We start from the raw sequence: 25756 nt of genomic DNA, 5'->3' as shown, positions 1-25756 counted from the left end.
TTGTGTTGTCATACAGTATACTGCATATCAAGGGATTTATAAAACCAAAAAAGTCAGATGTCAGATATGAATAAGAGGGATCATTTGAGACAGATTTTGAAGCATGCAGCAGGATTTGTTTTCAGATGTGCATGCTTTTGTTTGTCTTTTGCAATTATGTACTTGATTTCATAAAATTATATTTCAGGTGTTTTCATGTTAACATGAACAGGTTGGTGTAGGTGTCACCTCCTGTACTATTTTTTTTGTGATATGACCATAACAGAGCATTTATCAAAGGTGCAATACAACAACTAAGAGCTTATTGTAACACATTTCAGTGTAGTGCAGTGTAGTGGTTCCCAGCCTGGGTGTCAGGGCCTCTATTTGAATTATATTTTTAACTTAAAGGAACAGTGTGTAACATTTCTGAGGATCTATTAGCAGAAATGGAATAAAATATTCATAACTATGTTTTCATTAGTGTATAATCACCTGAAACTGAAAGTATCTACATAGGGAGCGGGTCCTCTTCACGGTTCTCTTCACGGAGTCCTCCATGTTGCGTCGGACTGTGGCTTAGGGGAAGAGCAGGTCACCCACCAATCGGAAGGTCGGCGGTTCGATCCCCGACTCCTCCAGTCCACATCAAAGTGTCCTTGAGCAAAATCCTTAATCCCAAATTGCTTCTGAAGGCTCTGTGACTGAGTATTTAGATTAGATCCTCTGCCATCAGTGAATAGATGAATGCTGACATATAGTATCAGAAGACTAGAATGGCGATATATAACTGCAAGTCCATTTACCATGTTGCTCCGCCATGTTTCTAGAGTAGCCCAGAACGGACAAACCAAACACTGGCTCTAGAGAGAGTCTTCGCGTTTTTACGTTACCTGAAGGCCACCGTAGTTCTCCGACACGCTTGTGAAACTGTGGTAACATGAGCCGCAGAGTGCAAAACCGTGGTACCGCCAGCCACCGTCTGACTACCGTTGCTCCTAAAGTTGTGTTATTATGGTAAGGATGACCTCTGAGCGAAGTGAACGCCGTTACCACGGTTTTGCACTCAGCCGCTCATGTTACCACAGTCTTGGAAAGGGAGGAGTGAGCGGAGGGGTACTCACTACTAGATGCCGCTAAATCCTACACACTGTAGTTTTAAGTGAAAGGTAAAATAAAAACCTTTCTCTTTCCCCCACTTACAAACTTAAGAATAAAAGCTATTTGTCTAATTTCTACTGACTAAAAACTCTCACATTTAAGAGAGTTCTATACATCTCTTAAGCTTTTCTGGTGTCTTGATGGCTGCAGTATAGAGACAGAGGAGAGCACCTTCTGAGACATTAGCCACTATATGAAGCTGCTGCTTGCTTGTAAGGCTTTATCGTCAAACGCACATTTGATAAGATTTTACAAAGCCTTTTTTATTATTCCTTAGGGCTTTTCCTTTCATCCCTATTTAAATATCAGAGATATATAGATTGTTGTTTACGGCGTGTGTTCATTGCTGCGGGGGTAATAAAGATTTCACACAAAATTAACTTGAAAAATTTAAATAATAATAACATTAATAGGCTTTCACAGAATAAGATAAGAACCGAGAAAATGTAAGGATTTTTTTTTAACAATGGGGGAGATGGTAAATCCTTGGGAGGTGTCTGATTGGCTGTGTCTCCTCAGAACACACGTGATCAATCATGTGATCCCCATAGACTGTATAGAAGAAATGGATGTAGTCACCGTGACGTCACCCATTGGTTTGTGGAGTGCTGTTTTGAAGCCTTGAGTTCAGCATTTTGGCCGTTGAGCTAAGCACAACCGAACGCTGAATAAGACGTTTTCAGGCGACCAAAATGTTTCAATTAACTTTCATGAACTGAAAACACACTGTGAAAGGGTTAAAGTTCTAAGATGAAAACACGGACAACTCCCAGACCAGACAACACCGTGGTAGCGACCTGTCAATCACAAGGTAGCCACGCCCTAAAGTATAATTTACTAAATGAACATCATGCTGTATTGAAGAAGACTTGAAACTAGCGATTGAGACCATAAACTCATGTTTACAATGTTTACTGAGGTAATAAATCAAGTGAGAAGTAGGCTCATTTTCTCATAGACTTCTATACAATCTGACTTATTTTTGCAACCAGAGGAGTCGCCCCCTGCTAGCTATTAGAAAGAATACAAGTTTAAGGCACTTCAGCATTGGCTTCACTTTTCAGACCCCAGAGTTGCCCACTGGTGGTCACTTGAGATCCGCTCTTGAATGTTGCCTCTTATTCTTCACTTTTAGCGCGTGACTTTTCAACTACTGTCTGAGTTGACTCTTTTGTGCATTCTTTTGTGTATTTCTTAGAAGTTTGAGGACTACTAAGAGGCAGCAAAATAAACCAGAGTGGTTAAAAAAATAATGGAAAGCATAGAAAATGTATTTCTGCAAAACAGTGTTTATTTGTTTATGTGTTTGTTTTTCAGATATTGTTGTAATTTGGCTTCAGAGCCAGCCCTAGGCATAGGCAGTAGAGGCAAATGCTATGGGCGCCATCCATCCATAAGAGCGCCCCAAATGAGGGAAGAAATAAAATTCAAAGTTTATAACTTTTACTTTTTTTTACTAATTTTAATACTATTATTAAACAATAGCATAAATATGTAGTCTAAGGCCTTATTTTCTGGGTTGCCTGCAGCATCACCCAAATAGCTAATAAATAGCTAGAGTTAACGTTAGTTCCTCCCATCTACAACATCATTTTGAGAAATACAGTTTTTCTTTTAAGTGTGATATACATAGCTTAATCTCAATAACATGAAGCTATACAGTATATATGTGAGTGTACATTGATTTGTAGTGGAATTAACTGCGATGCAAGGGTCACCAGCTAAAATATTGCCTAGCGCACCAAATTGATCAGGGCCGGCTCTGTTTGTCTTTGTTTTCTCATGAATTAGTGAATACTTTACCGGAAAAAAACAGCAATATGTCTTCCTAGAAATAGTGTCCTCCAATACTCTTTCATAGGGACTTTGTTTTAGGTAGAAAGTAGTTCCAAAGAAACCAGTTTACGGTGAGTCCACTGGATTATCCAGCGTAACATTGTTTCTGCCAACAAAAAAAAAAACAGTAGTTGTATTTTTGAAATGTGGCAAAAACATCTGATATCTCTGAACCCGGGCAAATGTAACCAAAATGAACTGCATAGCAAGACACCACTAGAGATAAGTGAGTGTTTCCGACGTAGACGAAGCAGCAAGGTGTGTTTTTCTCATCCACTTCAATACAAAACGCTCCTCAGGTTTTCGAATCTGTCTCCAATTAATGCTCACACGCACGGCTCTGGCATATCTGACATTTCCCTCTTAATAGATTCCTTGCAGTATTTGCAGAAATCACAAGCCCGCAGTCATGACATCTCCCCACCCTGCAGCCTGTACCTGTATCATATCACAGAGCACTACAAAGTGAGCTGAACACGAGGCAGGACGGCTTTAATTTTATATTTACTTTGCTCTCTCCCCCCCTGCCATTCTCAGTCTCTGCCGTACACAAACTCCAGATTTTGCCACGTTCAGATGACAAGGCAGATGAAAGCACGGAGGAGGCTGTGAGAGATAGAGACAGGGAATGTATTTTCATAGCGGCCCCGTCTGAGATCCCTCCCGTTTCTCTATAATCTATAGGCTGGTTTCACTCCGATTGGGAGCCGACAGCTTCATTAGGTGAGGGGGGGAAGCTGCTTTGATCTAAAAATACACACCATCATCGCCTCTGGAGTGGAAAAAAAAGTTAAAGAGTTTCCCTGTGTCTTAATCAGAAAAAAAGCCTCCAGATTTTTTTCCGAGGAGAAGCAGAGGATTGGAATATTGAGGATGTATTAACTCTCGTTCCTCCGAGTGTTCCCTTCCTCTGGTATGTGGGCATCGTCGCTGTGTGTACAGGTGGTTTGGTAAATAAGAATCCAGCACAGGGTCTGGATTTTGAGCTTGTGTTTGAGCTTCGGACGCGTCGGCTCACACCGGTGTGCTGAGCTGTGTTTGTGATGTGCTTTGAGGGGCCCGATAGCATTTCCAATAACATCTCTCTCATCTTTCTTTCTTTCTTTCTTTCAGAGCATAGGCAAAGGCTCTCTGTGGTCCATAGATCCGGAGTATAGGCACAACCTGATCCAGGCGCTGAAGAAGACGCCGTACCATCCCTACTCGCCCGGCCTGGCCACCCCCTCCACCTCCCCACCCACCCTGACTCAGACATTTCACCACAGGTAAGACGGAGTAGCTGATTGGTTGATTGATTGATATTTGTGCTGCAGTTGGAGCAAGTCGGAAAGCTTAATGGGGTTTGCTCCAGCCAGGTTAGACATTGTTAGCAATACCAGTTGATAACAAAGCATTATGCCGGTATTTTGCGCATACAAACACCGTAGCTACATGTCCACAGATAGAAGTTGGACAGTGTGTTTACGACTGATTTAATGAGACACAAGTGCTAATAAACAGTATTTACAACAGCTTTTTCACTGCTGCTGAGGTCGGGGTTAGTGAGGTTTGTCCGACTTTCCGAGTCTGAGTCCGAGTTTGAAAAAAAAAAAAAAAGGCTAATCATTCTCCAGCTTTTCACATGTAAAGATTTGTTGCTTTTGTCTTTGAATTTTTTTTTGGTTGGTTTCAGTTGAATGATCCGAAAGCAATTCTTATAATTCCAAGATCGATCTTTGCATCTGTGCCTTTTTCTCAGCGAATATGAATACATTTGTACCATATGTTTTGTGTGGTTAATAACTGTGGTTAATTGTTATAAATGGTATAGTTGTGTTATACAGTACATGGTTGCTTATTTTGGTTCACAATCTTATTGCAGCAGAATAGGGTTTGAACTTTTTTTAGCAGTTTTATATTGAAAAGCACAAAGAACATTGTTGTTTAATTGTGGAATAAAAAGAAAAAGAGCATTCTGAGAAATGCTTTCATACTGTATATATGCGATATAGGTATTCATCTAATGTAAGTGGACCTTCGAGAATCAATCGATTCACTTCAAGTCAGGACTCTCTGCATCAAGATTTAATCAAAAGGAGAAATCAGTGCCAAAACCCAGTCCTATTTATCACCGTAAATTCAATATCTTTGAATCTTTTTCGGACAAAACAAGCAACTATTCATCACTATTTTCTGATGTATTTGCTTTATAGACGGAACGATTCGTCCAAAAAATAATCAATACGAACATCACTAATAAAAATAATCGGAAGTTGCATCCTCTTGCCACGTAGAACAGAAAACATATACACTCCTCCACCCTCTCTAACTCTCTCTCCATCTGTCGCTCTCTCTCTCTCTCCACCCACCAGGCCCCGGGCGTTATATAGCTGACCCGCCCCATCCTTTCCTTAAATCTTTTTGCACGCTGTTTTCATGCAGCAACACTTCCATCCCTCCTCCTATCTCCATCCCCCTCAGGCACATCACAGGTAGAAGCGCTGGTTGCCTTTTTTTTTCTTCTCTCCTCTCCACATGTTCACTTGCTCACTCCCTCGCCCTCTCCCCAGCACATCCTGTCCATCCCCCTGTTTCGCCTCTCCTCCGGCTCCCTAACACGAGCTCCTCCGTTCCGCTCCTCTCGCTCTCTTGTCTCCTCTTTTAATGTCCCGCACACCCTCCCGCTCATCCTCAGGCATACATTAGAACTCGTGGGGGCACCCAGCGCTCCGTCTTCTTTATTTATCCCTGCTGTGATTTATTCCTTCTCTCTCTCCACCCCTTTTCACTCGCTCTCCACCACTTTATCATTCAATTAAATCCTCCTTTGTCTACATTCACTTCATCCTCCCTCACACACCCACCTCTCCACAGCATCCACCTGTGTTGTCTCCTCCACACTCTCCTCTCCTGACCTCTCCTCTCCCCTCCATCCTCACCTCTCAGTTTCCGGCTCTCCTGCCCATGCCTGTGGATATGTCAGCGAGAGCTACCATTAGTCGTCTTTTTTTTCCTTTCTTCCGCTTGCTCTCTTTCTCCCTCTCTCTCTCTCTCTCTCTCTCTCTCTCTCTCTCCGCATACCCCACCACCACCACCACCAGCACCCCACCCCGCTCCCCAGTTGATCCGGGCAGGTTGGCTTGCAGAGCCAGCGGACTGTGTAAGACAGAATAATTGGTTCACCATAAAATGTAAAAGTGTCATTTTGAACAATGAGGTATGGGGAAGTGGAACAAATTGGAGGCCGGATTCGGAACATGAGGAGGAAGGGGAGGCGGGGTGGAGTGAGGAGAGGTTGGAGTATGGGGGAGGGGGGGAGGAAGGGGAGGTTGTTCATTTGCATTGTGACACACAGTGGGAAATGAGAGAGTAAGTGAGGGGAGTCCATTTCTTGGTGAGCGGGTCCCTTGTGATGCAGCACCTGCTTCGTGTATGTACTAGGGCTGTCAAAGTTAACATCGTAATAACACGTTAGCGCAAAATCGTTTTAACGCCACTATTTTCTTTAATGTATTAACACAACTTGTGATTTTTAGGTTGTAGCGGGCTCAGTTCTAAAGCTAGAGAACCTAAGGAATCCATTGGTATCAACCATGTCATACTAGCTTGCCGATAAGTAGGTTAAATAATGCTCCAAACTTGCACTAAATTTCATTGAAGAAAACTATCATGGCTATTTTCAAAGGGGTCCCTTGACCTCTGACCTCAAGATATGTGAATGAAAATGGGTTCAGCACACTGACACACTGACAGCTGTTGTTGCCTGTTGGGCTGCAGTTCGCCATGTTATGATTTGAGCATATTCTTTTATACTAAATGCAGTACCTGTGAGGGTTTCTGGACAATATTTGTCATTGTTTTGTGATGTTTATTTATTTCCAATAATAAATATATGCATTAATTTGCATAAAGCAAGCATATTTGCCTACTCACATGTTGATAAGAGTATTAATACTTGAAAAATCTCCCTTTAAGATACATTTTGAACAGATACAAAATGTGCGATTAATTTGTGATTAATCACGATTAACTATTTTATCGATTGACAGTCCTAGTATGTACAGTATGTGCTATGACAAAAAGTCCCACACAAATATCTACAGTTTACTGAAAACAGTTTACTACAACTTTGACCAAACATAAACTGTATAGCCGAGATAAAAGAAAATATTGCGATATTATGTTTTGTGATACAGTATTAATTCTCCAAAACACTGTATTCATTTTTAATTAAGAGTTAACATGCAAAGATGAACTCAGTCAATACTTTATTTCATTTGCAAAGAGATGTTCCCTTTCAGTGTCTGTGTCCTCTCAGAGTAGTGCTATGATGTTGGATGTTACAGCTGTTGGATGTTATGCAAATGCAGATCCCCACTGTCCTGATCGCATAAAAAGGTTCTTTTTTTACTCAGATTTTATGCACATGGTGGTTTGTTCTTTATACTATGACAGTTTTCTTAAAATTAAATTTCAAATTTGCAATATATCACCTTGCTTACAGTATATTGAATCGTAACCCCTGTATCATGAAACGTATCATATTGCCAGATTCTTGCCAACACACAGCCCTGCTGTAAAGGCTTCTAAATGTTACCTATGATTGAATAACGAGCATCTCTCAAGTCTGTGTGTGCTTGTGACTTGTTTTTTTTAATATCAGCCCTAAATGAATGGAAACCAGCGGCTGCCTGGAAAGTCAAATGGAAATCAATTTAAGAATTTATGGTGAGCTGTCGAAACTGGCCGACAGCAACGTAAAGCACGCGCACAGCATGTACAGTATGCACAATTTGTTGCTAATGGGCTAAAACATGAACACCGCTTGTACAGTCCCTTAACCTCTCAGGCAGCAACAGTAGTGCTGCTGGATCCACAGCCTACAGTCTCCAGATATTAAGCCAAGCCGGGCTGAATTAGTAAAATGTGTGAATGATATATCTGTGATAATTCCGTTTGATGTAATTGTGCAACATTTATCTTAGGTTTTACTGTAGTTCATATAATACTATATTGGGTTTTTAAAGCTTTCAAACACTCAATATAAGCAGTAGGAAGGAATTTAAAGTATTTTGTAAATTTAAGGGGAAATCAGATTTCATTGGAATATGGGTAATTAATTTCAGCCTTTAAAGTTCTATGTAATAACTTGGCAGCATAGGGGCAGTATGGACAGAAGGTCAGAATTTGCAACTGCAGTTTGTTACACTTTTTATCACTTCAGACAATAAACAATTGTGAATTGCCTGGAGCTAACAGATCACAGTGGATCAAAATGCACATGAAGAGCGGCACTAAAGTAAAAAAAAACATCCTAAGCTTTCAACTGTATCACACAGTCTTCACCACCATTCATAGTTGTTATGGAGATCAAACTGTCGACATGCAGATTTCACTTCATTTCATTCAAAACTTTTTGCACAACACAAGAAGACTCCATGGAGGCCATGTGATACAGCTGAAAGCCCCCTAGAAAAAGAAAGCTAGTAAGAGGACCTGGAGTTGCTTTGTCAGAGTTGTTTTTTAATAATTTCTGTTCATGAATGAAAAACTTTTAATTAAGTCATAAGTCAGAATAAATAATTCAGTTAGCATAAATGTTCTGTTAATCACGTAAGAGTTAACAACAGTACTGTTCAAAATAAACTTAACATTTTACTTAGGGCTGGTAATTAATTAAAATATTTAATCTTGATTAATCACATGATTGCCCATAGTTCATCACGATTAAGTCCAAATTAATCACATATGTTTTTATCTGTTCAAAATGTACCTTAAAGGGAGATATGTCAAGTATTTAATATTCTTATCATAAGGGAGTTGACAAATATGCTGCTATATGCAAATATATATATATATATTATTGGATATCAATTAACAACACAAAACAATGACAAATATTATCCAGAAACCCTCACAGGTACTGCATTTAGCATAAAAAATATGCTCCAATCATAACATGGCAAACTGCAGCCCAACAGGCAACAACAGCTGTCAGTGTGTCAGTGTGCTGACTTGACTATGACTTGCCCCAAACTGCATGTGATTATCATAAAGTGGGCATGTCTGTAAAGGGGAGACTCGTGGGTACCCAGAGAACCCATTTTTATTCACATATCTTGAGGTCAGAGGTCAAGGGACCACTTTGAAGATGGCCATGACAGTTTTTCCTCGCCAAAATTTAGCCTAAGTTTGGGGCGTTATTTAGCCTCCTTCACAACAAGCTAGTATGACATGGTTGGTACCAATGGATTCCTCAGGTTTTTTAGTTTCATATGAGCCCGCTAAAAATTGCAAGTTGCGTTGAGGCATTAAAGGAATAAGTGCCGTTAAAAACGAATGTGCGTTATTATGACATTTAATTTGACAGCCCTAATTTAAACGTAACATTTTACTATAAAAAGGTGATCAAAAAGAACTTTAAGGTCAAGGTTATTATTTGTATAAAGTTGTAGTGTAGTATTGAGTCTTAAGGTCTGGATTAGACGGGAATTAGGGAATAAATCTAGTCATAAGAATACTAAAAGGAATGCACTAAACTAAATGTACTATGTTAAGTCTATGTTAGAATATGGACGATAACCAGTTTCCTTTATATATATATATATCTTGGAACGCACTAGGTGTAATCAATACAACACAAAATCTCTGTCAAGAGCACTCGCTCTCAAGAATATTATGTTATGAAGTGTAATAACGGTGAATGGTTGCAGTGTCAAGGACTGTCTCAAGCAGTTGTGCACAACGCAGGAGTGGAAGATGAAGAGAATGAGAAGATATAGAGAGAGACTGTGGGAGAGTGAAGAGAGAGAGAAAGAAAGAAGGACTAGCTGGAGGAGGCAGGAAAGGGAGAGCCACGATGCTTCTTTGTCCTCTACTCTTTGTCGCTCACACCTCTTGGTTTTTCATGGACCGTAATAACTCACGCGCCGCTCCAGTCGACCCCCACCTGCGGTTTGCTTCGGCGTGTGTGTCCGCATGTGTGATTGCATCTGCATGTGTGTGTTAGCCGAAGCAGTTTTCAGTCCAACTCTGTGTGTGTGTGTTGGGGGGAGAAAGAGGGAGAGAGAGAGAGAGAGAGAGTGAGAGAGAGAGCATGCTGGGTAGGAGGTCAGCTCCATGGTGCATTCCTTCACACCCCATCAGCATCTGGAGGAGAGGAGGAGGGGAGGAGGATAGGATGGATGGAAGGAGGAAAGGGTGTCTCAAGGGGGTTGGGGAGGAGCTCTCTCCCTCTATTTCTTTCTCTCCCACCCTCCCTCTCCCCTCCCTTGGTGGAAAAGGATGAGATATTGGGAGGGGGGGGGGGTTGCAGAGCGAGCGTCTGCCACGAGTTTAGCCCCTCGCCCACTACATTAAATGCACAGGGTTGCCTTGGCAACGGGAACGCCGCCATGGCAACACATGTAGTATAAGGCAGGTGCTGTCGCACTGTGAAGCCATTTGTTGAGAGAGAGAGAGAGAGCGCAGGGATGGGAAGAGAGAGAGAAAGAAAGAGTGAGAAAAGAGAGAGAGGGGTAGAGAGAGAGGGGGGGAGAATGAGATGGGCGGGGGGTGGGGTGGTAGGGAAAACAGACAGGCTGTTAGCGCAGGAAAAATATGTTATCGCCGTGGCAACGCAATGTGGCAACTCTCCATGGCAACAGCAGGTGGCTCAGGGCTGAAATTTGCGTTCGCTGCTTTTGCTTTTTCGTATCGCCATGTGTGTGTGTGTGTGTGTACAGTAAGTGTGTGTGGTGCGTGCATGTGTGTGTGTGTGTGTCCATCTCTCCCCTGCATCTGGCGAGGTGAGAGCCACCTCACAAGTGCAGACGTCCAAATCCTCTCATTCAGCAGCTTAGCAGAACATAAAACAGGACTCGCGTTACAAAGGAAACTCTCCTGATGAGTGGAGACGAGTGGGTTGCTTTTTTACAGAGTTCACGGCGTCCCCCAGGTGTTTTCTGTCCTGTTTGTCTGTTGTGTGTGCGTGTGGGTACATACGACCACGATCCACGTTGTCAGACACACAATGACTGTGTTTGAGAACAGCCTGTCTGGCTACAGAGAGAAAGGAGCAGTCAGACGTGTTGTCTAATGGGGAGCTAAAGACCACTCAACCTGGAAAAGCTCTCACAGCCTCTCTCTCTCTCTTGCTCTCTCTCTCTCTATCTCCATCCCTCCATCTTTTCTCCTTCTGTCTTAAAATGATGGACTCGCCAGCAGAACTGTATCTATTGTCTTTCCCGCGTGTGCATATGTGTGAGTGAAGATGTCTCCGTCTATGTGAGAAATGCCGTCATTACCTCCCTCATTAGTGGTGCAATGATCACCTAAACTGAGTCCCCGGCTTTGAGCGCGCGTGTGTGTGTGTGTGTGTCTTTGCAGCACAAGCGTGTGTTTTAATGTGTCACACTGTCTGTCTTAAACATGCCTGTGTGACACGAGCGCGTGTTAAATGTGTGTGCGGTGATGATTTTTATTTTTTTTCTCCTCGTTGAATGTGTGTGAATGGATGGAGTAGTGGCGGGCGGTGGGGGTTTGTCATGAGAAATTACCCCCATGGACTACAGCGGCGAGGCTGTAATTCTCCGAGGTAATCACAGGGAATAATGGCAACAGTGGGACACCCGGGAATCTAATCACTATAATCAGACGCACTGGCTTATGGGCTCAAATTCCTGCCTTTGCTATCTGCCTCGTGATGAAGCCCGCTGGGCTGGTTGGCTGCTGCAACATGATCAAATGGTTGACCAGTTTTCTCTTTCTCTCTTTCTCACCCCCACCATCCCTTCTTCTTCTGTCCTCTCTAGTCCTCCATTGTGGTCGGGGAGTCCCCTCTTCAGAAAGAACGGAGGAGTCCTCCTACAAGGTACCGCTTCACCTCCGCAAGTCTTGTACTGTACGTGTGTGATCACCCGCCTCTTTCTTTTCTTTTCTTTTCTCTCTGTCTCACCCTCTTCCTCTCTCCTCCTCCTCTCCCCACCCTCCCTCCATCCTCTACGGATGTGCCAACTCCAATCATCTCAATTCCAAATCCCTCTTTTTAGAAGCGCACCTTGAGAATACCGAGTGCTGAGTTCTGACACTTGGCTCGGCGCCAGAGGAGGAGAGCTTTTTCTACGGAGGCGTATTTGAAAGTAAAAAAAAACAGAAAAAGAAGAAGTGATGGAGACACAGCAAGAAGCGAGGGAGGGAAAGAAAGAAAAGAAAGAGAAGGGGAGAGAAAATCTCAGCTTTAAATCCTTTCCTCATTCAACACAACACACCCACCTTTACTCCTTTACTCCTATACACCTCCTTCTTCCCTGTATTTCCCATTATTCCTTTCCTCCTCTTCTTCCTCTCCCCCCTCCCCGACCTCCTCCCTGGTGGCTGGACGGCAGTTTAAATGGACATTCAATCCCAATCAGGGAGCACTCCGGGAGCTCGCTGGGCTGCTGAGTCCTAAATGGAGGGGGAAATGGATACATTAGGCGTCTGCGGCGCGCCCTCCATCGCCGCTGATAATGGAGTAGTAATGGTCAAGGAGCCGAGGTTGGAGAGAGTGTCTGAAAACCTGGACTCCCTCTAGACGCACACAATGTGAGAGCGATGTGTCTGAGCGGGCCGGACAGATAGATGGATGGATAGAACGGAGAGGGAGACAGTCGACTCGGAGTGCACATGTGACAGGGGGGAGACAGGAAAAGGAAACTTTTTAAATGTGTTTTTGAAAGGAGAGAGGGTGCAGGATGGTCGGGCGTGACATTCGGAGGCAGCGGGGAGAAGGGAAGTTGTGACAGACAGCCAGAGGCAAAGACAAGGAAAAAGAGGATTGGGATAAGGGGGGGGGGGGAGGTGGACTGCCAGAGAGAGTGAGTTTGGGGCTGTTAGTGCCCTCCGTTATTACTTCCGTCTCCCGTTCCCAGAGCTCTCAGAGGCTGCTTCGCTCGGAGCTGAGGTTGGCTGAAATCTGCTTCTCCCTGTGGCCCACCGGCTCAGGATCAACACAAGGACAATGCCCGGCAGCCCTGTCCTTAATCCAACCCATCATCACCCCAAAGTTCATCATTCAGGAGCTCTAAATTATAGAGGCTCTGGTCTAAGTGTTCCTATTTTATTTAAGGACTTTTGGTCACCTGCTATCATTTAAGAAGGAACACTATTTCAGTTGTATTCATTTTAGAAACCTCTTCTAAGGCTTTATGAACCTGTCAGCTGCAAGGGAAGGGTGTTTCCAAGTTAATAGAAAAATTGACCAGCTGTTAAATGTTTAATTGCAGCTTATCAGCACATCACAGCCACTTTGAAGGTTCAAACATATATTGGCTTTACATCTGTTGGATTACATCTATTTACAAATGATTACCCTTCAACTCTACCGCAACAGTAAACTCTACTCAGATGGCAGACGAGGCCAGGCTTTGGCTCCGATTACACGGAGATGTATCACTAGAAACATGTCACCAGCAAAAATGTTTTCTATGGTACAGCGGCCTGCCGTGCACTCCGTGTTTTTCTATTGGTTTTTAGACGTGCATAAAAGTTAAAATATTCTCAACTTTTCAGCGCCAGGCGCGGAGTCGCGTGACTTTGACCGCATGTCAATGTCACTCTTGTCCCAGGCAGCCAATCAAATCAAGCAAGAGGCAGGCTTTACTACTTTACCTCTTTCTTCCTCCCGTTCTGATGCTGGTAGATGTGCTTAGCTACTGTAGCTAGTTAGCTGTTGGACTGTGAGAGAGCAACGGAGAATGTGAGAGGGATGAAGGGATTCACATCTCATGCTGTGAGGCTAACGGACTGTCTTTGTAGGGAGAGAGAGAGCGCACATTTTCCCGTTTGTCACATGTGATCGCCTGGTTAAGCACCCAGTCTTGCTCCACAGGCGCATCAGCTGTTTTGCCAGACACCTTTTGCCAAGGGGCGTTGTTGAAGCGGCTGCACCTGTAGCGACGCATCTCTGTCTGATCGAGGCCTTACAAGTTTTTAGGGTTTTCTCAGATTGTTTGTTTTTGTTTGTGTTTATTTTATTCCAAGCTATAGAGGTGTAGCGATTTACTTTTTTTTTTAAATAATCTGACATTATAGCAAAAGCTGATGTGAAGGGGCAGCTGTGGAACGTAACTAAGTACATTTACGCAAATACAATTTTTTTTAGGCACTTTACTTGAGTGTTTTAGTTCATGCTACTTCATACTCAATTACATTTAACTGGGAAATATAGTACTTATTACTCCAATACATTTATTTGACAATTGTAGTTACTATTAATACAACAGTAATAATAATCCAGTATTATAATATATGATGATGGAAACCGTTCGGTTGCATATTATTTCCTTTTGATACTTGCATATATTTTTCTGATAATACTTCTGTATTTTTAGTTAGGCGGTGGTAGAAAGTGGTGGTGCTGCAGTATATCCTCCTGCATTCAAAATGTGTTGTGTTTTCAACAAAATGTACTTAAAAGTACAGACAATGCGTAATGGCCTCTTCCAAAGTGTTTTTTTTTTTTTTTATTAGAATAGTATTACTGATACTAACAGCTTTTTAATGTTGTAGCTGGTTTGAGGTGGAGCTCAGTTGAACTCTTTTATTTACAGCATGTTTGTTAATACATCTATAATAATCTATCATATCTTCTAAATGTATTCTACATCATATTGTATATATACTGATCATACAGTATGTTTGTGACTCATGTATCACATCATGTTTAATCTGCAAAGTAACTAGCTGTAAAATAAATGTGGTGGAGTAAAAAGTACAATATTTCCATCGGAAAGGTAGCGAAGTGGAAGTAGCATAAAATGGAAGTAAGTACACCTCATATCTGTATTTAAAGGGAAACTACGCTCATTTTAAAAATGCATACATGTCTTTCCTAAGAGAGTCCAAAAATATGAGTAAACATGAACAAATCTCTCCCAAATCCAAAAACTAGAGACTAAAACTAAAAACTAAAACTCAAGCTTGTGATGTCATAGGGTATAAAGTGTGGAGCTGCTTCGTAGACGATGAAAGGGGAGAGACGTTCTAGATGACACTGAGAGCACCCAGGGGAATATTCTGAGCATATGGGAACATTTTCTGTTTCAAAATTGACAACACTACAATAGAATAAAGCTCATTGGGGTATAAAAAAGAAAACAAACATCCTGTGGGTCCACAAAACCAGCCTCCCATTTATTGTCTATGGAGCAGCTTCACACTTAATACCCTATGACATCACAAGTTTGAGACTTTTCTGGTTTCTGGCTTTGAGAGAGGATCTCATTTTCACAAATATTGATTGAACTTTACTAGGCCATGGAAATAACTAAATTAAGAATATTGGAATTGTTAATTTAGGTAGTGTCCCCTTTAAGTACAGTGCTCCAGTAAGTTTACTTTATTACCTTCTGCGACTGTACTTCACACAGTTTTTTTTAATGCAAGACCTTTATCTGCAATGGAGTATTTTTCATTATGATATTGCTACATTTAGTAATTTTAAGTAAAGTATCTGAGTACTTCACCACTGTACAGTTGAAGGACGAAATAATGGAAATACACACTTCATTAAATTCTATAGTAACTAACTGCAAATATTGTTTTCAGATTTGACAAAACTCCCGACAGAGCAATAGAAGATTTTACAACTCCGAGTAAACTTAACTTCCTGTGCCCTTTTTTAAGTTTTCAAAGCACATATGAGATTTCCAAAGAGCCCAAATCATCTTTGCCCAAACAGCAGGTCAAAAGATTTGATTTTTAAAACACGTTTAGGGGAATAGACTTGAAAATCATCGTAAATGTTCCAAAAATTCAGTCAAACTGCATCAACAGAAAAGAACAGGAGGTCACCAGCAAGGACGCAGGAGCGTAGCTGTCCTGCTGGTGAGCATTCAGCCTGACGTGACCCGCGTTTGTAGCTGTGTTTAAAAGGCTTATTAAAGTACCATAATTAAGTGTTGCTTTTATTTTGTCTACCCCCCCTCCTGTAAGTCATAGCACATGTCAGTCAGCCAGCCTCTTAGACGCTCAGCTGGAGTGTCAGATAGACAAGCCAGTTAGCCATCCAGTTAATCTGCCAGCCCACCAGCTATCCAGTCAGTCAGACAACATTAGTATGCATCCTGCCCTCAGACTCTGTACTCGGTTTAACACACGGCAGCCAAGCAGGCATACAGACAGGTGGTGGTGGGTTTGACTGAGCGAGAGGCCACTTTCAAACGGTTGCGTTCTCAAGGTCTGCTGGGAGTGACCTTTGAACCTTTGGACCATGTGTGTGTGTGAGCTCAGTGTGTGTGTGTGTGTCTTGCTCCGCTCCTCTGCCGGCCCGAGCGGAGACTGCAGCCTGCAGGGCCATGTGGAACTCATTTAACAGGAGAGCAGAGGAGGCTGAGTGCGTGTACGGCACATGAGAGCGGCGAGGGGAGGGGAGGTGGAGGCTGAGGGCTTTCGCTCGCCCTGGAAAACAGGCGCGCAGGGAGACGGGGCGGCAGGCGAAGACGTAGGAAGCAGACAGAAAAGGCAGAGCAGCTGACCAGACATGGGAAAAAAGACAGACTAGAGGATATTTTCTTTCCAGGAAAAAAAAAAAAGGCAGAGATGCAGACAGACACCTCTTCTTCTTCTGTATTTACATTTTTTTTCCTCCACAGCGCGTCCTGCTTTTCTGCTTCCAAGTTGTTGTTTTTTATGAGCTTGTAAAACGCTATTGCTCAATCTCAGTGAGTGAGTTCAGGCTTTTTGGGAGCGCTCTTTTTCCCCCTCTTAGTTTGTCACCTCGTCTCCTTAGCATATGTCCCAGGCTTTTTTACCTGCAGGGGACTGGCGTGCATGCTCAGCTGGAGATATGAGTCACCACTTACACGCAGGATGACAGCGAGGTCGATAGAGAGGGAAAAAGAAATCAACAAGAGAGGACGGAATTAGAAAGACAAAGAGAAAGGGTTTGCGGAGAAATTCAAACAGCGAGGAGGTGGAGATACAGAACACATAAGAGGAGTCTGTGCTTGTGCGGGGAGGGAGGTGTGTGTGTGTGTGTGTGTATCGAGGGTAAACAGTGGTGGTCAGGAGTGTGTCGCTGAGCTATGAGAGGCCATGTCAAACAGAGCCTGGTATTTCCTTTCCCCCTTTTCTCTCTCTCTCTCTCTCTCTCTCTCCGCTTCTCTCTATCACTTTCTCTGCTGATGCATGATCTACCACTCTGTGGCATGTGGAAGGGGAGCCGTTGCTATGGCAACCCAAAGCCTGACTGGAGCGAGGTGGGGAAGGAGGGGCGGGTGCACATCAACCCGGGGAGACCTAATGCACTGCCCACACACACACACACACAGCCATGCAGCGAGTGATCAAGATTACAAAAGAGACTCTGTGCAGGGACCTACTTATAAGGTTATGGAGAGCAGAGCTGGAGATATCAGGGGCAGAGCCACACTAACTGGAGTCAATAAGATTACTGTGGACACAGCCGGCCAGGGAGAGGCTACAGAAACACACCAGCAATGACGAACGACAAACAGATCCGTCATAATTCATCCGCGCGTTACGACGTGAAACCGAATATACGTCGTGGGATGGTTTTCTGGGGGGGGGCCTCGCCATGTCGACTTGTATGTTTTAATGAGCTTGTGGTTCCTGGAGTGAATTATATTTCCCCCTCATAACATCAATCATACATTTACTGAGATTTAGCTTAAGTTATAGTATATTGACGCTACGGTAAAACGCGTTTGCACCTTAACAAATGCTTCTGCAGTGGCGGACAAAGCAAACAGCAGGTCATCATTTGCAAACCGGCCCCAGAGATGAAAATGACAGCTGTTTTAGTGAACTGGGATGGCTGTGGTGAGCAGCCAGCCCTGAGTAATGAGAGCTTTTGGCTCAGATTAACACATAGACTCTTCTTGTCTTCTCCCTCTTTTTCTCCTCTGCAACACAGACAATAAAAATATAGATATATATTTACAGCTGTTATAAGGTGAAGTATAACAGTCTATTCAGTGTTTGTGAAAACGGTCAGGTCGTAGGAAACCGTGGTCAAGAAGACTTTGACCTTGATGGAAAATCTGAAGCTGCATAAGAAACAAACTGTTATTTGGTGGTGCTTAATGTTTGTTTTCATTCTAAATAAGGCTGTCAAAGTTAACGCCTTAACGCAATTTGTTTTAACGCCACGAATTTCTTTAACGCATTAATGCAATTTGTTATTTTTAGGTTGTAGCAGGTTCAGTTTTACAGCTAGAGCGGAGATACTGGTATCCTATGAAACTAGAAAACCTGAGGAATCCATTAGTACCATCATACTAGCTACAAACAACACTCCAAACTTGTGCTAAATTTTGGCGAGGAAAAACTGGCATGGTCCCAATTTCAAAGGGGTCCCTTGACCTCTGACCTCAAGATATGTGAATGTAAATGGGTTCGATGGGTACCCACAAGTCTCCCCTTTACAGACATGCCCACTTTATGATAATCACATGCAGTTTGGGGGCAAGTCATAGTCAAGTCAGCACACTGACACACTGACAGCTGTTGTTGCCTGTTGGGCTTGAGGTTGCCATGTTATGATTTGTTATGCTAAATGCAGTACCTGTGAGGGTTTCTGGATAATATTTGTCATTGTTTTGTGTTGTTAATTGATTTCCAATAATAAACATATACATACATTTGCAAAAGCAAGCATATTTGCCCACTCCCATGTTGATAAGAGTATTAAATACTTGACAAATCTCCCTTTAAGGTACATTTTAACAGATTAGAAATATGCAATTAATTTGCGATTAATTGCGATTAACTATGGACAATCATGGGATTAATCACGATTAAATATTTTTTCTAAAGTGTTCTTTCATACTGAGACATTGTTGGTTCTGAATCAGAAAAATATTCCAGTGTCTTCAGAAATCCCCCCTGGACACACTGGAACCTTCAATTAATTCCTCGTCAAGTAGGTTGATTTTAAATCTTGATGGCATCACAAGTTTAATTCCTAAAGTTCTCTTATTTCCCAGTAGTCCACACATAAACCTAATTCATTATGGCAAAGTGAAAGCATAGTGTGATTTTTTTAAAGAAATTGGACATTTTGTGAAATACACTCATCCACTGGCTTGTTGAGAGTTAGATGAGAAGTTTGATACCACACATGCCATGTCTGTAAAGTAAATATGAGGCTACAGCTAGCAGCCTGTTAGCTTAGCTTAGAGTAAAGACTGAAAACAAGTCGAAACCGCTAGCCTAGCTCTGTCCAAAGGCAACAAAATTCTGCATCCCGGCACCTCTAAAGCTCACTAACTAACACATTACATTCTGTTTGTTTAATATGTACAAAAACGGACGTGTAAAAATGACATGTTGTCCCCCTTTTTCCAGTCTTTATGCTAAGCTAAGCTAACTGGCTGCTAACTCTAGCTTCATGTTTAGTGTACACGCACGAGAGTGGTATCAATCTTCTCGTCTACCTCTTGACAAGAAAACGGATAAGCATTCCCAAAATGTTGAACTATTCCTTAGATGCGGATGTATTCAAAAGTCAAAAACTGAAATGTCACAACAGTACGCAGGGGACGCATTGACGGCGACTACAGCTTTAAGTCTCGCGTCTCCCAGCTGTCAGATCGGATTAGGAGCGTTGGTAAACCATGATCTTCAGGTCTCCCCACAGATTTTCGAATGGCTTCAAGTCCAGGCTTTGGGTGGGCCACTCGAGGACATTCAGGGATTTGTTCTAAAGCCAGTCCATTATCCTGGATGTGTGCTTCAGGGTGTTGTTGTGATGCTGGAGGGTGAATCTTTGCTCCGTTCTCTGGCGTTTCCTTCGAGGACTTTCTGTCTGTATTTGGCTCCTTTTGTATGAAAGAAGCCAACATCGTGCTGCTGTGTAGTGACACCAGGTGATAAGCAGCACCTGTTTTTTGCCAGTTGAAATGTTTGGCTTTCAGACCTGAGAATTACATTTTTGTCTCATTAGATCAGAGGAAGCATAATTTGGTAAACTCCAGGTGGTTGCCATATGCCTGTTTATTCACTGGAGTAAAATGGCACTTAGATGGAGTGCTGTAGAGTCGTCCTTCTGGTGGATTCTCCAGTTTCCTTGACAAGTCAATTGGTCAGCATGACCATAGGGGCATTTCTCCTCCGTGACCAAAGCCCTTTCTGCCTTAGCAAGAAGCTATTATTTATCTGCCTAGAGCACAATCATTAATGTCTGATGTTTCATAAATCTTTTGTTTTGCGATTATTCCCAATTCCAAGCTGTTCCGCAATCACCTGCCACAATTTACCTTAAATTACACATCTCTGTATTCTTTTATTTCTTTATGGTAAAGTGCTTTGTGCTGGGAGACAAAGTGAATGTTTATCAGAAAGCCATTTATGATGATGAAGTTTGAACGGACGGTGGCTCTGAGTGGTCAAACAACCCTCTTTTGCCTTTTGATGGATGCGGGAAAAAAACGCAGAAAATTGAACCTTTTCCCAAAACTTTAATGACGGATGAAAGTTTTTGGAGTTGACACAGCGTGAGGTCGTATTTATATTCAAACGTGCAACAATTTTGGACAAAAAAATATGGACTTGGTGTGCAGAGATCTAAAGACTTGAAAAGAATATCTGGAATCATACTCAAATACTTCTAATAAATGTATAAAGCACTTCTAAAACGTTGTTGGCTTTGTGGGTTTGGAGTATTGCTTTAAAAAGTGTCTTTAATGAGCGTTAAATAAGTTTAAAACAAGACAAATGTGTCATTACTCACACATTTTAAAGTGTGTGTGGTATCCCCCCTTTGACTTGCAGCCGCCTGCTGTTCAGCCCACAGCATCAGACAGGCTGGATTTAGCCGTGCCCAGCGGTCGTTGGTAATTGAATGATTCGCAGCGGCCTTAACTCATTTATGACGCTTTCCCGCTCAATTTAACCTTGCCTTGCTCATCAATATTGCCCTGTTGGCCTCCTCCGACGGTCAGTGAATGCTCATCGAGCTGCTCCCGGGTCTTATCGAGGTCCGATCGGGGTTTTTGGAGGAGCTTCCTCCTTCTGCGTTTTCCTTCCTACTCTGAAACTGATTTGTGTGTTGCATGTGGCTAATGTGGCGTGGACATGTGTGTATAAGTACTTATGTTTGCTGCTCTCTCTCTCTCTCTTTCTCATTCAGTTCCCCGTGGTGTGATCCAAAATGGTGCCCGTGTCAGGAGCCAGGCGCTCTTCCCTGTGATAAGACCCCTACCTGTAAGCCCTGTGGGGAGCAGAACCTCGGCCATACGGTGGGTTAACTTTGCTCCCGCCACCCTTAACCATGTAATTAATGTCAGCACCTACACAGACATACACAGACACACCCACAGTAGCCTTCAAACAAACACACAAAGCACACACACACACACACACAAAACAGACCTCGCACCAGAAAAGTTTCCACTGATAGTTTACATAATTACATCTTTATTGTGTCCAAAAGTCAGAGGCATTCACACGCTCCCTGCTGTTGAGAACATTCTATCCAGGTGTGTTTATATAACGGTCACACACACACACACACACACACACACACACACACACAAACAGGTTTATTAAAGGGAGAGGCCTCATGATTCAAAGAACATTCGGAGCATGCATGGACATGCACATCCATCATAGGAGCGTAAGAGTATGATGGCCCTCACCGCATAATGAATTAAACATACCCAAAGTCTCACTAAAGGTATGCAGTGAATATTTGATCACTGTAAGGGGTGCATGTTTTTCTTATAAGATATTAATATGCTCACCCTCTCATTCTGAGGGGAGAAAAATGTCCCGGGGACAGAGCACGCCGCCGAAGCTCCTTTTTTTGATTTATCGGTTGTCAGAATACGCCCCTGTCCTTTAATGCCTTACAGAGAGAAGTGTCTTCTGACTAATAGAGCAAAATGCGTGTTGCACTACAAACGTAGAGGCTGATGTACGGCGGACAGTGGTTAAATGGCTCCGCTGCAGAATCTGTGGCGTTCTGACTTGCAAGGTCCTTTATGTGCTGAGCAAGTTTCACGACCTCAGGGAGCACGAGAGCTGCTCAGAATGCACTGTGTCATTGGAAAAATGCATAGGTGGCAATCTGAAAATGAGTCCACTCATTTCTATAAGGAAAGGCTGACTTTTTTTTTTTTTTTTTTTCTTTTTGGAGATACAGGGTTTTAATCTGACCTGAGAAATATGCACATTAGGCCCTAAGGGGCTATTTGAGGTTGATGGATTATCACGTGGATCTTTTTTTGCTTTGCAGCCAAACGCAGAGCAAACTGGAGCAGCTTCAGTGGAGTGACACATATACAGGCGGGCCACCTGGCTGGCAGGGTTACAGCAGGAGTAACAATATTCTCACTAGGGGTGGGAAAAAAAATGTATTCACCTATGTATCGCAATTGTTTTTTGTTGTGATTTTGAAATCAATCTTTTTAATGCCCGAATCGATATATTTGCTTCATTTGAGTCTATGCAGAGGTAAAAGGAAGTTACCGCTTTTATTGTTGTAGTCTGAGTAACCTGACGTCATATCCGTTCTGTATCCGTCAACCAAAACAAACCGCAGCGAGCCGAAACGAGAAAGTAGAAGACAGTGGAGGGTTTGCATGGATACGACCTGCACTCTCACATTTTAAATCCAAAGCGGTAAACACTACACATCCAGTAAAGTATGGAAACATTTTGGGTTTCACACATTGCAGGAAAAACAGAGCCAGACCCTCATGGCTATAGCTGCATGCTAAGTCTGTCATGGATAGGAAACGTTATCATAATGCGGTAACGTGCGGTCAAGCCAGCCGTCACTCTCATCTCCGTGGTCAAATGGGCCGACGCTACGACTGTAGAGCACCCATATACTGACATTTATTTTAAATACAGTCAAATTTCCCCGATGGAGCTGACCATGGATGTATAAAGTGAACGGAGCTGTCGGGAAAGCTAGAGACGGACTTGGCGAAGTTAGCGAAAGTATACACGTGAGACTACGTTCGTTTTTCAAAATAACGTGATAACAAAACTGTATATACAAAATACATATGGAAATAAGATTGATTGGATTATATTCACTAGAAGTATAAAACACTACATGTTCCTTATAAACAAAAAAGAAATTACAACTAATTTGTGAGGTCAAATTCTTAGATTTTTGGGTTGCTGGAAAAACAATGACTGATATATTGGACATCTCTGACTATATACATGCTGAAAATCAAACATTTTTACTGTATTAATTTAGATATTTTCCAGAGTAAAAGTCCCTAGAAGTGTATGATTCAACTTTCCCTGTGGTCTAGTGTTGAAAAAAGTGAACAAAAATCGCAATAAATCGTAATATTGAATCGCAATACTTAAAAATCGGAATACATATCAAGTATCAAATCGGGAGATAGGTGTATCGTCCCAGCCCTAATATTCTCTCTGTGATCTTGCTTCACACAGATCATCCCTGGGAGATTATCTAAGCCGAGGACAGGACAGCCCATCCCGCTACTCCCCTCCGCTCTGCAGCGAGGACCTCCAGGACGACCACACCTACAGCACCGCCAAGTCCCCCAGTAGGCTGTGCTCCTCCGAGGACGGCACCCCTTCCTCCCCGCTGGACGACGACGACGACATCATCGCAGTGGAGATCCAGTCGGACGTCAAACCGGAGCCCAGGGAGATCCCGCTGGATTCTCACATCGCCGCCACCTACATTTCCCAGCAGCCCCCGCGCGGACAGAGACGTAGCTCGGGGGGGCCTGGAGCCGGGACTCTGGCAGGGAGCAGCCTGCCCTGGACCAAAAACCGAGCGCGGGGCATTAGCGACACGCTGCCGCTGAAGAAGCGGCGCGCGGCGGCGGTGGAGAAGCCGCCGGAGAGCGACGACGAGGAGATGAAGGAGGCGGCGGGGTCGCTGCTCCACCTGGCGGGGGTCAGAGCCTGCCTCAACAACATCACAAACCGCACCGCCAAGGGCCAGAAGGAGCAGAAAGAGGCCCTGAGAAACTAAGACACACAAGTAGAACATAGTCACACACATACACAGACGGTATACAGCTCAAAGCACGCACACACACACATACACAAATAGGTCAACAGGTAACGTTACTACAGCATTAGTCTCAACGGACACTTCTCATCTCCCTCTATCTATCTGCAGGGCATTAGGTGAATCCTACTTATTTGTGGCAATATCAAAAATCTATGTTTTCCTACATGTTCAGCAACACTAACATCAATGGGTATTTCTCATGTGTCTTTGTTGTTTTTGTTGTTTAAAAAGGGGATGAAAGCCATAAAAAAAAACGCATGTTTTGTCACTAATTTGGACAAAGTTGAACACGACAAAACCGAATCACATTGAGGAAGCGTACAGTACATAAGCGCAGAAGATGGCTGTTTGTCTTACCTGTTTGTTTCTATGTGAATCTGTAGCAATCTCGCAGCGATGCCGGCGAAGAACGGCGGAGCCTATTTTAACAAGACTTAGAGCTCTCTGGGCCGCTCGCTGGCGTCACTCTCCTACATCCACGAGCACAAATGTGAGACTGTGCCAAAGATAAGCGACCAGGTTGCTTCATGTAGCGACAGCTGACAAAAAAAAAAAAAGAAGAAGGCATAGTAGAGCTTAGGGAGAATAAAGCGTCAAAATAATTGTAAAACCCAATGTGATATATATTCATGCACTTAAGATTATTTAACACCACTTATAATAGAAGCATCATGGGTAAAGACATGGTTTATTTCAAGAGCACTCATAGTATTTAAGAATAGATATTTTAAAATGAAAAAAAAAAAATGGTCATGTTTATCACCATAGAGATGGATAGTGTGCCGGGTCTGAGGCAATATCTCCTTCATTTTGTTGTTGTTGTTGCATAATGTAAACGTCCCTTAAACCTCCCCCAGTACTTCTGTCCATAGGCGTAGACACCTGGTATAGTTACCGTAGCTACCAGTAGCTACCACACCTTCCTATTCATTTCAAAGAACTATATACATGAACTGTGGGTTTAGATTTCCGTTTGTGTCTGTTTACCCTCACTCTACCCTCATAAAGATATAAGCAATTTGTCCCGCGCGGGCAACTCTGTAAAAAGGTTAGAAAATATTTTATTTTTTTCCTTTCTTAATTGAAGCAATTTGACCTGCAGGACTTTCTCAGTTATATTGCATGGGTGCTTGTAAATAAGATAAAAAGCAAATCTTTTTTATTCAAAGATCATGTAAGATAAACGATGTATTTAGCATGAAGCATGACTTATTTTCATATAAACCTTGATCCTAGAGGAAAGAAAAAAAGTTTTGCCGCCAATTCTTATACCCGTGATTATATTGGATTTCTTTTTTTTTTTTTTTTTTATCTTTTTGGATTCTTTTTTTTTTTTTTTCTGAGCGGGCTTTCAAAGACACGTCTTCAGGGAGGAGCGTGGGAGATCACTCTGCAATTAGAGGCCCGAGGGTGCCGTCTCTGGGCTTCGGGTTCAGGCTACGTAGGCCAGCTGAATCACCTCTTAGGGGTGGGCTTCCGTCTTCTTCTGCCTGTACAGTGATTTTTTTTTTTTTTTTTTAGGTGTTCAATGTTAACCCCGGTGTTATTTCAGAACACATCCGTAGAGTGTGTGAGTTTTGTGTGCCCAGGAACACACGCCCTTTAACATTGTGCCTGCCTGCCTGCCTGCCCTCAGTACCTCTGTTGTCATGTCTCCGACATGTTTGGACAGAACGTCTTTATTTATAACAGTATTGTTTTTTTCTTTCTCTCTCCTGTGTGTAAATGTACATGTGTCCTTATTTTCCATCGGCATTGTTCAGTGTAAATGTACGGATCGGACGGACATGGGAAAGTTTTTGTAGG

General features: G+C 42.8%; 1 protein-coding gene across 2 annotated transcripts in view; it reads left to right on the top strand.

Annotated features, from left to right (window-relative positions):
- Positions 1 to 25200, top strand: part of ches1 (checkpoint suppressor 1) — a 72236-nt gene extending 47036 nt beyond the window's left edge. For both annotated transcript variants that reach the window (XM_037750076.1, XM_037750077.1), the window contains exons 3-6: positions 4090 to 4241; positions 11748 to 11806; positions 21068 to 21176; positions 23356 to 25200. In XM_037750076.1, the coding sequence (XP_037606004.1) occupies positions 4090 to 4241; positions 11748 to 11806; positions 21068 to 21176; positions 23356 to 23908 (873 nt within the window). In that variant the 3' untranslated portion in view covers positions 23909 to 25200. The remainder of the gene's footprint in view (positions 1 to 4089; positions 4242 to 11747; positions 11807 to 21067; positions 21177 to 23355) is intronic.
- Positions 25201 to 25756: the final 556 nt, after the last annotated feature.

Source organism: Sebastes umbrosus, chromosome 18, assembly GCF_015220745.1.
Source record: "Sebastes umbrosus isolate fSebUmb1 chromosome 18, fSebUmb1.pri, whole genome shotgun sequence".
Taxonomy (NCBI): domain Eukaryota; kingdom Metazoa; phylum Chordata; class Actinopteri; order Perciformes; family Sebastidae; genus Sebastes; species Sebastes umbrosus.
Note: the sequence above shows the minus strand (reverse complement) of the source record. Positions and strands in the feature narration are given on the sequence as shown.